This window comes from Diceros bicornis, chromosome 24, assembly GCF_020826845.1.
Source record: "Diceros bicornis minor isolate mBicDic1 chromosome 24, mDicBic1.mat.cur, whole genome shotgun sequence".
Lineage (NCBI taxonomy): Eukaryota > Metazoa > Chordata > Mammalia > Perissodactyla > Rhinocerotidae > Diceros > Diceros bicornis.
This window is the reverse complement of record NC_080763.1, coordinates 13128587-13144973: the sequence shown is the minus strand read 5'-3', so window position 1 is coordinate 13144973 and position 16387 is coordinate 13128587. Positions and strand designations below refer to the sequence as shown.

General features: G+C 37.0%; 1 protein-coding gene across 10 annotated transcripts in view; it reads right to left on the bottom strand.

Annotated features, from left to right (window-relative positions):
• The window catches only part of SYNE2 (spectrin repeat containing nuclear envelope protein 2), a 265485-nt gene that overhangs the window by 153941 nt on the left and 95157 nt on the right, over positions 1 to 16387 (bottom strand). For 9 of the 10 annotated variants that reach the window (XM_058567087.1, XM_058567088.1, XM_058567090.1 and 6 more), the window contains exons 33-44: positions 16091 to 16252; positions 13614 to 13715; positions 12467 to 12667; positions 11941 to 12112; positions 11091 to 11203; positions 9468 to 9670; positions 8607 to 8726; positions 8220 to 8508; positions 6831 to 6982; positions 5536 to 5845; positions 4118 to 4282; positions 1570 to 1911 (exon numbers count right to left, since the gene is read on the bottom strand). In XM_058567087.1, the coding sequence (XP_058423070.1) occupies positions 1570 to 1911; positions 4118 to 4282; positions 5536 to 5845; positions 6831 to 6982; positions 8220 to 8508; positions 8607 to 8726; positions 9468 to 9670; positions 11091 to 11203; positions 11941 to 12112; positions 12467 to 12667; positions 13614 to 13715; positions 16091 to 16252 (2331 nt within the window). The remainder of the gene's footprint in view (positions 1 to 1569; positions 1912 to 4117; positions 4283 to 5535; positions 5846 to 6830; positions 6983 to 8219; positions 8509 to 8606; positions 8727 to 9467; positions 9671 to 11090; positions 11204 to 11940; positions 12113 to 12466; positions 12668 to 13613; positions 13716 to 16090; positions 16253 to 16387) is intronic. The other variant, XM_058567097.1, reaches the window with a different exon arrangement.

Below are 16387 nucleotides of genomic sequence, written 5' to 3'. Positions count from 1 at the left end.
ATGGTGGACAGGTTTCAGCAGAGTTTCCAGACTAAGACAGACTAGGAAAAAGGAACTGGTCACCTACTTCCGAAAGAATCGGCCATGAAAACCCTATGAAGAGCAGCAGAGTCTGATACAGTGCCAGAAGGTGAGAGGATGGCAAAAAAAGACTGGGCAGGGTTCCGCTCTGCTGTCCAGAGGGTCACTAGGAGTTGGAATCGACTTAATGGCACTAAAAAACTTGTTACTTCACTTAACTTACATAAAAATTTTTTTAAATAATAATAAAAATTTAAAAATCATTTTAATGAAGTATTATAAATCATCAATAACATCATTTAAGATAAGTAAAAACTTAATAAATTAAAAAACATTCTTATTATTGGATTATGATCTTTATATAGTTTTCAATTTACTCGAATTTGGAGGGTTCACAGTCAAGGGTCTGAGACGGTAATTTTAAAGTTATTAGAGAACTCCTTTTAGCAACATCATGTATTAGGATAGAAAGCACTCAGGTATTTTTCTTATCTACTGCTCTTTAAATACTGTTAAAAAAAGTTTGTTTTACATATACAACCTCAAGGGTCTCACCCACAGGGCCCTTAATCCTGTAAGATGTATTGCCTTAGCAGTATCTGTATCTAACACGATGGGATTTACAAAAAGTCTTTTCTCATGGCCAGTGAGATGCTCCATCAGCATTTAACCTTGTTTTACACTTTCCTAGAAAATCTATCTGGTTCCTTTAATCCTCCGCGCATTTCTGCTCCAGGAAGACAACAGAAATGCATATTCTCTTCACTCTTGTTGATTACGTATTCCATACAAAGCTGATGAGAACTACATCGGAATGGTCTAATCTTTGCTATTGTCCCACCAAACCCTGGGATGTGAGAGGCTGCGTCACAGGGAGACCCTTTCAAATATAGCTTCCTGGATGGCTCTTTGTCTGTGACTTTTCCATTTCAATCTGTAAACCATGAGAAAGCACTTTAAGAGCCACAGGAAAATGTACCTATTTTGTTGTTTAGAATGAAAACAAAACAACATTCTTCTTTCTTCTCCCCAGAGAAAATCAGGAGCCTGAATGTTGATATTCTCGCACCAAATGATCTGACAACATTTAAAAATACATTTGCAGTATAGGGTTAACACAAGAAGAAAAAGAAAGGAACCTATCCTTTCAAACAGTCTCTGATTTCATTATAAAATCAACCAAAGGAAAAAAAAAATAGGGCTCTTGGATTTTTTTCTGAGAAAATGGGTAAAGCACATTTTCTTTTCTTTTGCCTTTTCTAATTTGCCTTTGTGCTCTTGACCCAAGAAACTGAATCTGATTACGTATCAGAGAGAATAATAAACCTAAATTGATGACTGACATTTTAACAGATGAACAGTAATATTTCACCACTGAAATCCTGGAGTTTTCTAAGGGCTCTTTTTACAAGTGGGCATCATAAGTAGGCAGCACATTGAGGGTTTAATTATGAAATCAGAAGGCTTGATTCACGACCCTCTTTTCAGAGCCCAACACCTCTTCATTCTCAGACTCGATGTCTTAGAGATGCAATCACAAGCACTTACCTTGTTTATTTCCCCGTCTTCCTCCAACTTTTCCACTGCAGCTGAGTTCTGAGTGGACTCCTGTACGGCAGACGTGACCTGCTTCTCTCTGACTGCTGAAGACAACTTTTCTTTCTTTTCTGTTGAGCATTTTGATTTGAGAATGCTGTGGAGACAATTTTCCGTCTCCTGCTTAGCAGATTCAAGTCTGTTTTCCAAATCTTTTTGTTTACACTTAAGGGATTTTATATCATCTTTAATAATCTTCTGTCCCACTGAAGATGTATTTTGCTTGATGGATTTTGCTAAAGCTACAATCTTTTCTAACATGCCATCTTGTAAACTGAGTCTATCCTCTAGTTCCTGTGAGTGGAGAAAAGATGGTCACAAAAAGTATCTCTCTTCAATTGTCACCAGTTAATTGACTTTTATAAATCACAGCATATTCTGCTTCCCTAGTGAAAAGTATAAAAAACTTATCAATGTATATCACAAAGAAGTAACTTTGGGCAAAATTTAAAGCAATGTAGCATCACAGATCAAATTCTCCAACAGTTTTATAAGATACTAGAAGTTTATAAGAAGTAACAAAGAAAATTTTCACAAAGCATTGAAAAGAATGAAAGAATTATTTAGAATGCACCCACGTGAATCGAGTGTTAAATATTTAAAGGTCAGAGCAAAGCTTAAATCAATCTATCTAGCGCAATATCGTAAATACAGCAGGAACTTAATATCTACTAAATGCATGAATAAATGAGGCTCATCTGAGAACTCCAGACTCAAAAGGAATTTGAAGTACTATAGCAGCTACCGATGTTACATTACCGATGAAACAGAATAAGCCTTAAAGTTACTAGGTGAACTATGTAGTATTTATTTGTCACTATCCTAATGGACAACACAATATATATTCATTCATTCATTCAACTAACAGCAAGTATTATGATAGATTTTGAAGTTACATGGATGAGTAAAATACAGACCCTTCAGGTTCCTATAGTCTAGTGAGAGAGACACAGACGTAAACAGACGATGGTAATAAAACGTGAAAAGATCTATGCTAACAAATATGCACAGGTCACTGAAACATTTTAAGCTGACAGAAGAGAGTTTCAGGCTGCATTTTAGAACGATCCGGGACAGCCATGGGGAAGCTGCACTGCAGAGGGTGACACCATAGGCAGGAAGCTGTGTGTGAGATGAAGGGCTGTTCTAAAGCAGCAATAATGGGGTAACGGGGGACAGACAAACAGTAGAGATATTCTAGAGATGAAAGAGACAGCACTTGGTGTCTGACTAGATTAGGGAGTCTGGGAAAGGATATCCAGGTTTCTGCCTTGGAAGCCTAGAGAGATGGTGGAGATATTCACAGAGTCAGAGAACACAGGAGACAAAGCAGGCTCATTAGTAGGGAGCTGGGAGATGGAGAAAGGGAAGAGGATGACGAATTATTTTCTGGACACGCTGAACTACAAATAACTGTGAGACATCCAAGTAGAGATGTCTAGTGGAGTCAGAAGACCTGAGCTGTAGCCCCACTCTGTCCTTTAACCTGGGTGACCTTGTAAGTCCCTCACCTCTCCAGAACTCATCTTATCATGTATAAAATGAGGGGTCTGAGATTTCTTCTAGCTATAGCACAAGGCTATATTTTAATTTTCAACAGGAGCCTGAGCTCCTCAGAGTGAGGCTCATGTCTTATACTTTTCTCAGTTTCTGTGGCACCCAAACAGTGCCTTGGACACGATGAGCCCTCAACATTTGTCAAATTATCACTGTTAAAAAGAGAGGCAGCCCTGTCACACTTTCAGGCCATTCTGGAGGAGAAGTCTTATTGATTCCCAGGTCCCTAAAGGGAAGAGAAGAGAAATTCCCAAGCTCATACCAGCCATGCTGTCCTGAGACATACCCCATAAAATCTCCAGTCAAGAAACTGTGAAAGAAGGAGCTGAGAAAATGCTCCACTTTGTTTTCTTCTGGAAGACGCCACTCAGGCCTGTTTATGTTGGCTGTGCAAATAGCAAGAATCCCAGGAATGTGTTTTCAGGATGTGGGTAAAGGGTGCAATCCTCACTGTATAAGGCTGGGTGTTGTTGGAGTGAGGGTGAGAATTTGGAAGCCCCACATCTTGAGAGAGCTCTAACGTAGTACATGAGTATGAAAATAATAAGCTAAAAATTACACAACTCCCATCCACCCATGATGAAGAATGCAAAATTGAAACCTTTCCCCCTAGGTCTTGTTGCATTCGATGCATCCTTTGACTACCCAGTCTCTCCTGGAGGCACTGTGCTGTCTCTGAAACAAAGGTCTCCAGGAGCTACAGGCTGGTCATGAGTGGAATTGTCTCTGAGGATCCGGAGTGCAGGGTACTGTTCAACTCAAATTATAAATGGATTTGGTCACTAAAGAAGAACACTCCCATTTTTTATGACTGATCAGAACTTTAATTATCTAGTAGTCGTCAGAATAGCACTTGAATTTCTGACCAAAGACATTGATTTGGCAAGTTGTGATTAACATTGATTTTTTAAAATGTGTATCATGTCTGGACATTGTTTAATACCTGCAGTTTCTGCAGTTTTTCCTCAAGTGCTTTTTGATCCACAGGCTCATCAGAAAAACCGACAAATTCCTCGGAGATGTTGTCCAATGCAGAGTTCAGGTCTATGACGCAAACCTGGTATGAGTGGTGTTCTTGAACATGACCTTCCAATTTTTGAACAGAGTCCTAAAAACAAAGCCATTGACAATTTACGGATTTTGTCTCTGAATTTTCTCACTCAGAAAATAATTAAATTGTTCCTAAACACTTGTTTTATGAAGTTTCATCTGGAAACAGAAATATGGCCATAAATCATCCAGAGTTCTTAAGTGAAGTTTTTGGTGTTTGAGATATTTAACTGTAAAATCTCCCTCCTCTCTTCCAAAAACGACTCTTATTGAAACCACATTTGTTTCCCTCATCCTTCTTTGCCTTCATTTCATTCCTGAAGACAATTTATTTGTCAAGAAGTTTACAAAACGAAATGGTTTCAAATTATATCACCAACGTCCATAATAAAGCAGCTCCCTTAATTATCCTTCTTACTAAAACCAGGTACCCACAACTTGGAAATGAGACAAATGAGATCAACCTAATCCCAGATTCCTTTCCTAAAAACCAAACTCCAAAATTGTGTGTTAGGAAAAAGTAATCCTAACTCAAGAGTAAACCATCTTCTTGAAATAAGAAAATAAGGTGACCACCCTGATCAGAAAAGTAACAACTATTGAACTAAACAACTTACAGCCAAGCAGATATATCTTCACCCCTGCACAACGCCTGCTTTCTGTATAAGCAGGCTTTCTTACCAGGTAGTCCTTACTTGGAACCTGGCTTTCAGTGTGCAAAGAATTATAAACAATTCTCTTCAGAGAATACACTCCCTTGTGACAAGCTGACATTTTGACTCTTAACTCCTCTCCTGCAGATCATATGGAAAGACTCAAGGGAGGGACGTTGAGAAGGTTTAAACAGAATAATGGATATAAACTATGACAACAGATAGATGACAGATGGAAGGATGGATAGATGGATAGATAGATGGATGGATGGATGGATGGATGGATACATGGATGGATGGATACATGGATGCAAGGATGGATTGATGGATGGATAGATGGATGCATGGATGGTGTACGGATAACTTTGACACCGTCATCCTCATAGACATAACTTAAAAAATCTTAACCCTTCCTACTCCTGAAGAGGGGAACTTCAATGAGAGGAAATAACACCACCATCAAATAATACCCACTGGATTCCTCTAGCAAAACTGACTGAATTGATTCCTCCATCCTTCAGGAGTTAGTATTTGTATCTAAAAATGATAAATTAAATTTTAGAGGCTTTTGATTTACCAAAAGAACAAAAAAATGGTTCTATATACAAATATTACATAATTATGCAAACCATTTAAAAGTTTATTTTGACCATTTCACCTGTAGTTGTTGAAGAAGACTTTCGTGTAGATGCTTTATTTCCAGCCAAGGCTCTTCACTGAAGCTGGGGTTTTTAGTGCACTCTAAGAGGTAATTTCCTTGAGATTTTAACTCCTTTAGCAAGGATGTCAAATCTTGTGCTTTCTGGAGAAATTTCTTATAAATTTTTAACTGAGCTTTCTTCTCCTGCAAACCATGTTGCAGAGCAAAGCCCACTTCTTGTTTTTTTTTCAGTTCTGTGAGCATTAATCTCAGATCCTCCTTACTCTGCAAATACTTCTCTCCTTCTAGTAGAAGCTTTTCTTGATGGCTAAATTTAACAAAATATTTTACAAATGAAATGACACTTAGCAAAATGGAATGGCATTTTGCATACTATAATGCAACGTATATTTTATAAAAAGCATTAAAATAATACTAATATACATAATTCCCAGAGACTCTTTTGGCATTATAACATTCTAAACAGCACTAAGTTTAGCTCAGAAATCAAGATAGAAATTATCTGTAGTATTACTAAAAAATTATTGATTTTTTTGTTACATACTTTGACTGGAGAACAAATATTTAATAATTTAGATTTCAAACTATTCCTGTTTATATTATGTTTAAATATAATTATATTATCCTATGTTTTTCTTTTTCATGCAAGTAAAATAAGCATTCAGTATATTGGCCAACTAACTAATTTATGCTTTCTATAGCTTAAATTTAGTTTTGATCTGACTGTCTCCTTAGAAAAACATAAAATTTACATTTCCACAAAACATTAAATGTATATTAAGATGTGATATGTATTATCACATATGAAATGTAAATGTAAATTAAGATGTGATATGAATTAAGAATTTTTACCAGATTTATGTCCATTGAATTCAAACAACATTTATCAATGTTTACCCATTCAAAAATCTCTTAGAATATATATTTAAAAACATGAATTATCCTACAGTAATACCTTGCAGATACTGAGGGTGTCTGGGGGAAGGGGGTTTTCATGTAGAAGCAGAGTGTTGAAGGTGGAATGATAGACAATGTTGATTTGTTACCAAGAACCTCACAGTTGGTGTACCAGCCAAAGTAAACACTGTCACAGAGTTATGAGAGTGTGTTTCGTACCTGATCCAGAGAACTATTCCTCTATTTCTGCCTTGGACATTGTGGATGCCTCGACATTACTGACTTTCTCTCCCATAGATATATTACATCCAAATCCAGGAGGCAGACAAAACATACTTGTTATGGCTTCACTGTGCAACGAAAAACCATGAAAGTGGTGAAGGCATGCCATTTACCTTAGATACGTGTTGGCTAAACGGAGCGTGTTGTCCCACTGGTTCTTGATATCAGTAAGGGTCTGTGGAACCAAGGGAGCCTTGCTGCTCTCAGCCTGACTCATGATGCTCTGTATTTTAGCGTCCCCTTCAGGCTTTAGTAAAATGATTTCCTGAATTAAATAAGAAAGATCTTACAATCTCATTTATATTACTTTGGGATATTACATATGAGATCTTTTTATTTATAAACATTATACAGAAATTCTAACTGTAGAGTAGACTTCAAAATTACCCTTTCATTTTTATTTACACCTCAAAGACAAAGATATCTCCTTCACATTATACAGAACTGGTTCTCAGTAAACATTTGTCAGGTTGATCGGATTGCATTCCTGCTCTCCTCTTGATTTTCAACTGCCTTCAAATAAATTATATGACCAAAAAAACCCTGGCAAATCCTCCTTTCTATCTACTCCATTATTTATAGATGGAGAGTTGGGGTAACAATCTGAACAAGACATTTTTATACACCCAAGACTGGACTTACGGCTTCCCACAGGAAAACGCAGTGTTCCTTACGTCAACTCTGGTCTCTCTACCACGACCTAATTAATTTTCATTCCCCGTTCTTCTCTTTCCCTCCTTTGCTCTGAACAATCAAGTTCTTCTCTTCTTGGAAACACTACTCAAGATTCACCTTTTCTGGAAAACCTTTCGGATATAATCCCAAATGATTCCGATTACTTCAGTAAACCTCACCAACCCTTATAGCTCACTACTCTTGACCATTTCTTCCTCTAACAATGCTTCTATTAACGTGATTTTGATTCTCCTGAGTTCCTTTAAAGCACACATGCTTCTGTCCCCTGTATTTTTAACTAGCAATGTTTATTCACTCTCCCCTTAAAAAGTGAGGAAAAAAAGAGAGAAAAAGTGAGCTCAAGGGAATTTGAGTATTCCTTGCCCTCCACAACCCATTCAGTATCTAAAAACCTTTAAGACCATACCTATCCACTCTGAGGAAGAGTTCCTCTCCAGCCCTGCCCTTGACATTGACGATGCCTCTGCAGTACTGATACATGTTCTTTTCATATCCTAGCAAACCCCTACCTGCTGCAGCTCTGATTTATTGTCTTTATTTCAATTCTTCTGTACTCAGTGAAGATGGACAATAAATGGGCATTGCCCTCACAAAGAGAGGATATACTTTCTCTCCTTCTTATGCATTAAAATAATTTTAGATCCATCACAGCCCTTCTCCTTTATAAGCTTAGTCATTTGAATGTCTTTAACCATTCCACAGTGATCCTATTTTCCATTAAGAAAGAAATCTTTGCAGTTTTCCTCTAAATCTTTTAAAAATTAGAGTTCATTCTGACCTCTGAAATTTAGTTCCCACAGTTATACCTTTATTTTTTGGATTCTTTCCTCAAGTGTCATTTTGCCTTCAGATGAATTCAAAACCATAAGGGACTCTTTAATCCCTGTTATCCAACAAATTACATCATGTGCAAGATCTTTAAAGCTCTGGTCCTCAGCAGGAAGTAACTTATCATCTTCATCAGTTTCACATAACCGTCTCAATGTCTGGTATCTATCAATCAAATGTGTTGATTCCATTATTATTTCTTCTTCTTCAGTAAGCCCATATTCCTTCAAAGAGTTGTTCAACTGGGCCATAGATTCAAACTGTTCCCTGTAAATTCCAAATATCATTGAAAATTTATAGGAGCTGTGACACTACATAAGAAACCATATTCCCAGGAAATATATTTCATATGAGATGAGCTATACCTCTTTCTGGCTAGAGTTTGGCAAAATAGCTCAGTTTTCTCTCCTGATTCTTCCATTTCTTTCCATTTCTCGTCTTGATTAGTCAACCACTTACTCAGGTTTCTGTGGTCATCCTGGAGTCTAAAAGAACATTTCACACGTTGGAAGATAAAAGAGCAAAAAGCGTTTATGTGAAGAGAAAGTTGGCATGAATCTTGTGAGCGAACCACGTTTTCACTACATATTTTTGTTATTCTTTAGAGAAAATTTAATTTTAACATTAAAATCTGAAAAATAGGGCCCACCCCATGGCTTAGCAGTTAAGTGCTCGAGCTGTGCTACTGGCGGCCCGGGTTCAGACCGCTTCTCCAGCCATGCTGAGGCTGCGTCCCACATCAACTAGAAGGATATGCAACTATGACATACAACTATCTACTGGGGCTTTGGGGAAAAAAAAAGGAGGAGGATTGGCAATAGATATTAGCTCAGAGCCGGTCTTCCTCAGCAAAAGAGGAGGATTAGCATGGATGTTAGCTCAGGGCTGATCTTCCTCACCAAAAAAAAATATATATATATGAATAACAATAGCCTATACTTATAGTGGGATTCTATAAAACAATAAGCCACACAAGTGTATCATAAAGAACAGGACACAAACAAACAGAAAACATTTTTGGGCTCTCCCCTGAACCTCTGCCATACTAGATAATTTGAAGAAGTCTCCAAACTTCTATATTCCTAGAGCCAAACTTGGATTATAAAGTATGTATTTTATTTGTGAAATTTGTGTGTATTTGTATCCTAGTGGTAGCTGTACTGAGGCAGAGGACATATAAAAATATTGTTAAAAACATGTTATTAGATATCACCTTTACTTCCTACCTCAGTAGCTGCTGCAAGTAGCCATCAAGCTCCTTTGCTTGCACCTGGCATATGGACTCCATTTTTTCTAATTCAGTTTCTTGACTTACAATCCAACTGTTAAGCTCTTTAATGTGTGCTTTGGGCAGATGTTTCTTCACGTGATTCAGTACAGTCTCCACCTGCTGTATTTTACTGCCTCTTCCTTCAAGAGTCAAGAAATCCTTAAGAAAGACAAAAAGTAAATTATGTCCTACTGGCAAGTGTAAGTATGGTCTCTGCCACTCCTACGACACTTGTCCAAGCTGGTACCAGATATGCCATATTCTGATCCCATAAAAAAGAAAGGCTATGGAGACATGACTAATGCCAATGCAAATGAACAAAAGATGATTTATACTAGTTCTAGAATGTGTGTGTACGTATGCATTTGCATCTGACTTTCTGGGAACTGCATCATGCAAAATAACGCAGTGCCACGGTGAAGGTCAGCAGAAGTATGACCGGGAAAGCTGCATTTTTCTTTCCTTGCTCTGCTCAACTTCTCCTCAATACTTGCTCCCTTCTGGTATCCAATATATAAAACTAAGCAGACTATTCTCTATTTAACTTTGTCCAAATCAGAATTTTAATTCAATGTTTGTATTTCAAAGTTAGAGCATCAATTGCTGACACCCATGCAATGGGCAAAGATGAAGGCAAAAAACAAAAAAGAAAAAAATTGGGACTTTAATCTGAAAAAGAGAAGAAGAGCAATTCAATCATTAAAGAACGGTATCATCAAAGCAAGAAATCAAACAGAGAACATTTAATGTCATCAATAAGCTTGAGAGCATGTCTTATCATCAAAATGAAAGTACTAGATAATCTACCCTAAAGTGATCAAGCTTTAAGTATGCAATATGCATTTTAAACGCCCCATGCACTTTGCCTTTTATTTCAGGCTACCCTCAACTACACTCCAACCAGCAGTGTGTTAAAGTTCAAGTGCAATTTTTAAAAGAAATATGGCTGAAAAAGGACTTAAAATGCCAAGAGACCTCTTTCAAGAAAGTAAAGGGATTTCACAGTTCAAATTAGGTAAAGTCTTTATTTTTTATCAAATATGATATTAGGAGGCTGGCCCGGTGGTGCAAGCAGTTAAGTGCACACGCTCCACTGTGGTGCCCCGGGATTCGCCGGTTCGGATCCCGGGCGCACACCGACGCAGCACTTGTCAAGCCATGCTGTGGCGGCGTCCCATATAAAGTGGGGGAAGATGGGCACGGATGTTAGCCCAGGGCCAGTCTTCCTTGGCAAAAAGAGGAGGATTGGCAGATGTTAGCACAGGGCTGATCTTCCTCACAAAAAAAAAATAATAATAATATATATGATTTTAACACAACTGAATTCACCAGCAAACACTAAGTTAAACAGCATCTTAGAACAAGTGTGAAAATAAAGCTTGTTTAAGTCACTTGTACCCTTACCCAGTAAGCACAGTTTCAAAATATTTGGAAAAAAGTCAGGGTATTTGGAAATATTATCTCTATGTAGGGAAATTAATAAATCAAAGTAATTATTATCCTATCTACTTAAATATAGTTCTATGCCTCCAGTATTCTAGTTTTGATAAATTTTGATTGAAATTTATATATGTCTTACAGAAAGTTTTTGTAGCTTTTGTTCCATGCTCTTTTTTGTTTCTGATGATTCAAAACACTCCTTAAGGTTCATTTTAATGTTGCTGAACCAGTCATTAAAGTTCTTGCACTGATCTGCAGGAAAAAGAAAACAAAAGCTTGCATTCATTCAAGGAAGACTTCACAGATCTTTTTTTTTTTGCTTGAGGAAGGTTAGCCCTGAGCTACCATCTGTGCCAATCTTCCTCTATTTTGTATGTGGGTCCCCGCTACAGCATGGCTGATGAGTGGTGCAGGTCTGCACCTGGGATCCGAAGCCGCAAACTCAGGCCGCCAAAGTGAAGTGCACTGAAAACCACTATGCCCCAGGGCCAGCCTCACACACCTTCTTAAAGTGAGAGATTTTTGAAACTTGTTTCCCAAGCCACGGGTACAAGTCATTGTGTAAAGTAGCAATAAGATGAAAACCAAATTTGAGGGCTAATAGAGCCAAGGAGGTAATCGTGGTGTATTTTCTACACCAAACCTCCTTTCCAAGCACATAGGACACCCAAAGACACTTGCAGGGGCAGCCTGCTCACAGGCATGTCCCCAGACTCACTGACCACAGCCAGCAGGTCAAACACTAGGAACCTCGTGACTCTCCTTCATGAAATAAAGATTTGGGATTTGAATGAAATAGATGTTATTGATGAAAGGCATAGATCACTGAGTGTTGCTCCCACCTCAGAGATTTATATGAATATTATTTCCTTAAATAAAATCTGTGCAACCATCTATAAGTGAAGCTTAGATTAATTAGTCTTGTGTTCACAGTACTTATTCATACTTCAAAAGTTCCAGAAACACAGTAAAAGATACATTGCACTCACCATTCAGTAACTTGGAAAAGTGATCTTGCAAAACACTTTTTTTAGTATTAAATAAATCACTGACACTTTCATATTGCTTTTTTAATTCAGAGAGTTCAGGAGTCAGACAACCTATTTGATTCTCAAGTAATATCATACTGTGCTTTTGCTGTAGAATCTGCTGTTGTATCTCCTAAATACATAAATAAACAAACAAACAACCATTAAGTCTTAAAATGGACTCTGTTTGCACAAAGCATAATAGCTCTCCATTGTTTATGTAAAAATCTAGATGATTTTCTATCGGGCGGATTCACTTTCTCTTAGCCAGTAAATGTATAAAGCAATGCAATTGAATAACAAATATTTACTATCCACAAAGCAATTCAAAGGTGAAATTGCTATATATATAAAAATTGTTTTTCTGAGTTTTTTCCCAGGCTTTCGTTTTTTTATAACGATTTTTATTAACCTCAAGAGGCCAAGACCATCAGAAATAAGTGTGAAAATAAATCTGAACCACAGAAAAGAAGCAAATGGGAAGTACCTCTAGTTTAGTAAAGATCTCCAAGCTGTCAGAAGGAGACAGGGCTTTTAAGAGGGACTCTGTCATTCCAATCTGGGTCTTGGCTTGGTCCAGATCCTCCCTTAGCTCAGCTGTGCTGCCACTGAGTGCACAGCAGTTGGATTCTCCTGTTAAACGCATTTTCACCTGTTCTATATTGTTCAAAATAGAGGACTCCATGACCTGAAATCACGAAACATATGAAGGACTGCAACAAACTTTATTTAATTAGATTTTAGGACAACTGCACATTGCTAGAGAATGAGTTGAGACTTTGCTTCATTTCAATGTGAAATAAACTCTTCTCTACTTCTAATTCTACATCACTGATCAATTTGAATGTTGCCTTTACAGAAAAAGAGTAACATGAAAAACTGAAATTGACATTCTGACTTTTTTCCAAGAGACTAATGTGAATCCTTCCCTCTAAAACAAGTTTTACCTAGCGCACGAATCATGGGGCTTATTTGAAAATATACTAAAACATATAGAAAAAATTAAATAGCCAGCATTTACTAAGTGCTTATTATGTACACAGCATCATGGTAAGCACTTTGCGTACAAAATACAGGCTTCAGAAGGTTAAGTAACTTGCCCAAGATCACAAAGCTAGAAGGTAGCAGAATCATGACCTCACCCAGAGAGTTTGACTCCAGAGCTCATGTTCAGCCACTTTGCACTTTGATGTAAATAAAATTGTAACAAATCTCTTCACACACAAGAAAATCACATTTGAAAATCACAGTCTCCTTGTTTCTCCATCTAGCAATTAATAAACCTAGCATCACTAAGCCATATTCTCCTTCCTATGCCCAAGATGCTCATGAAGAAACCCTTGTTACTGCACATAGAAGTATGGCAACGTCTCCCCCTCCACACAAGAGGCCTGTGAAGTAAGTGAAATGAGAATAAAAGAATGCAAAAAGTAGTATTATTCATTCTAAAAGTGGAATAAATATAATAAACTATGCCAAATATTAAAAATTTCATTGGACTTAATATGGGAATCTAATATAGGTGAATTAAATAATGATTCTAACTTTACTTTAGGTTTAAGACTTAGAATTCCAGTTTCTGAATATTACTTTAAAGTACTTTAATTACAACTTTTAAATAAAAGTTTTCTTACCTGCAATTCAAGAGGTATTTCACTACTTTGAAGCAAAAACTGTATTTTAGCCACTCTTTTAGAAAATTCTGAAGAGTTTTGTTCATGGACTTGTAACTCGTCCTAAAACACATAATTTTAATGGAAAATATCATTTTATTTTATACTTTATTTTCTGATACCCATGATTGCTACTGTTAAGAGAGCAATTAAGAGAGCCCTGAATTTCCCTAATGACTTGTTTTTCCACAGAGTCCTGGGAGTTACAAACCCAAGTACCTTCTTGGGTCAGGCAAATGTTACAAATAAGTGATGCATTCTAGCTACAAGACAATAGAGAGTGGTTAGGCTGATGCCACACCAGAACGCAGCCCCTGCCTAAAGGCATTACATTTCATAGATATGTACATATCAACTGTGCCAACACACACACACACACACACACACACACACACAGTTGGCATAATTTGGCCCACAGACTGGCAGTTTATAATCTTTAACTTCTAATTTTTAAACAACTTGTACTTCAAGACAAATTTAAGTGACTCAGCGATAATTCATTTATACTTAGAAAATCATAGCTTTACTTCATGACTATCATCAGATACCCAGGAAACTCATAAATCTCTGCACATTTTGCAAATCTTTTCCAAAAGTATAAAAATGAATATGTGAATTTAAAAGTGAATAAAATGTCAAAATTAGAAGAAAAAATGAGATTTGAAGCATTAGATCTGGCATATTGTAAAGCCATCATGCACACTTATATACACTTTATATTACATTGAACCACATATAATTGCCAATATTTGACTGTTTTCTGACCTACCAACATAGAGATTTTATATGCTCCAAACTAATAATTATAAACAAACAAGCAATTAAAAAGTTTTCCTAGAGTTAAAAGAGACAATTCTAATTCGTTCCAAATGGCAAAACCTGAGATAACTGTTTCAAAAACTAGTCTTTCTTGGGGCCGGCCCCGTGGCTTAGCGGTTAAGTGCGAGCGCTCCGCTGCTGGCAGCCCGGGTTCGGCTCCCAGGCGCGCACCGACGCACCGCTTCTCCAGCCATGCTGAGGCCATGTCCCACATACAGCAACTAGAAGAATGTGCAGCTATGACATACAACTATCTACTGGGGCTTTGGGGGGAAAAATAAATCAATAAATAAAATTTTAAAAAAAGAGGATTGGCATTGGATGTTAGCTCAGGGCTGATCTTCCTCACACACACAAAAAATAGACTTTCTTGAAGCTCTATAATTATGTTGTTACTCAGCCTTGTGTTTTTCCTTATCTTTTTTATTTAATTTTATTTTTTATTTATTTTCCTCCAAAGCCCCAGTAGATAGTTGTATGTCATAGCTGCACATCCTTCTAATTGCTCTATGTGGGACGGGGCCTCAGCATGGCCGGAGAAGCAGCGCGTCAGCTCGCCCCCGGGATCCGAACCAGGGCCACCAGCAGCGGAGTACACGCGCTTAACCGCTAAGCCACGGGGGCCGGCCCTTTCCTTATCTTTTTGAGGAACTGCTTAATTCAAATTATGAAAGTTGTCTATAATCATGATCTAGACCAAGGGTTAACAGTCTGAGGGCTGGCAGTCCGTTTTTATAAATAAAGTTTTATTGGAACCCAGCTACTTTCAAGCATTTATGTAGTGTCTATAACTGACTGCCTTCATGCTACAACAGCAGGGTTGAGCAGTTGTGACAGTGACTAAATGATCTAGAAACCTAAAATATTCACTAATTTGGCCCTTTAAGAAAAAGTCTGCCAACCCCTGGGGTCTAGACTCACCACCTGGGAACAATTATGCATTTTGATGGAGCTTCTGCTAAGACTCCTTAACCTTTTTTATACCATAAACCCCTCTGGCAGTCTGGTGAATCCTATGGACACTTTGCATAATAATATTTTTAAAATAAAACATAAATTATGTAGGATTATAAAGGAAAACAATTACATTGGGTTATAGTTACCAAAATATTAAAAATAATTTATACTATAGTAATACATATGTTTCTCTATTAATACCTTAAATAACAAGATCTGGCAGTGGACCTACTACATATCATAATTTCAAAGTAGTGATAAGGATAATAGTTGTAACAACCAGATAACAATTCAAAAGTATCTGTGATTTTCTTGGTAACAAAGTCACAGATAATGTTCATCCTACTATGTTTGTCGACTATGTTCAAAAATGAAATAAATATTACATTTTAGACATTCATGAAAATAAAGATGCGATTTTTCCCATGTAAGATCATTTTATCCATGGACCCCTTGGGTGTCTGTGAACCCCAGATCAATAACATCCGCTAACATCTTCCTGGATATTATAAAGGAAAAGATAGAGTTCACGTCCCACTCAAGGGATAATGAAAGAAATAAAAGACTTTGTGATTTCTCTACCGCACTTCAAGAAAGCAAACTCAATATGAAAATGTCAACTGTGTACAAAAGGAGCACATATTTTATCTCTGTTAAATTACCTTCAGCTTTTCTCTTTCCTCTTCAGTCAGTTGATGTAATTCCATTTCTTGAAGGACCTTTTCAGTCCACTCATCAATGACATTTTTTAAGTTAAAAAGTTTGTCCCATAAAGCAAGAGCTCGACCAAGATTTTCATAGTAGTCTTCTGTCTTCTCATTTATCTACCATGATTAAAAAATAGAAATAACACAGTTAATGGTGAAAAGTATGAAAACCATTGTTTCAGTGAAACACTATTTTTAAATAAAATTTAGTTTACCTTTACTAGCTATTTTGCTTTATTCGTCAACAAAAAA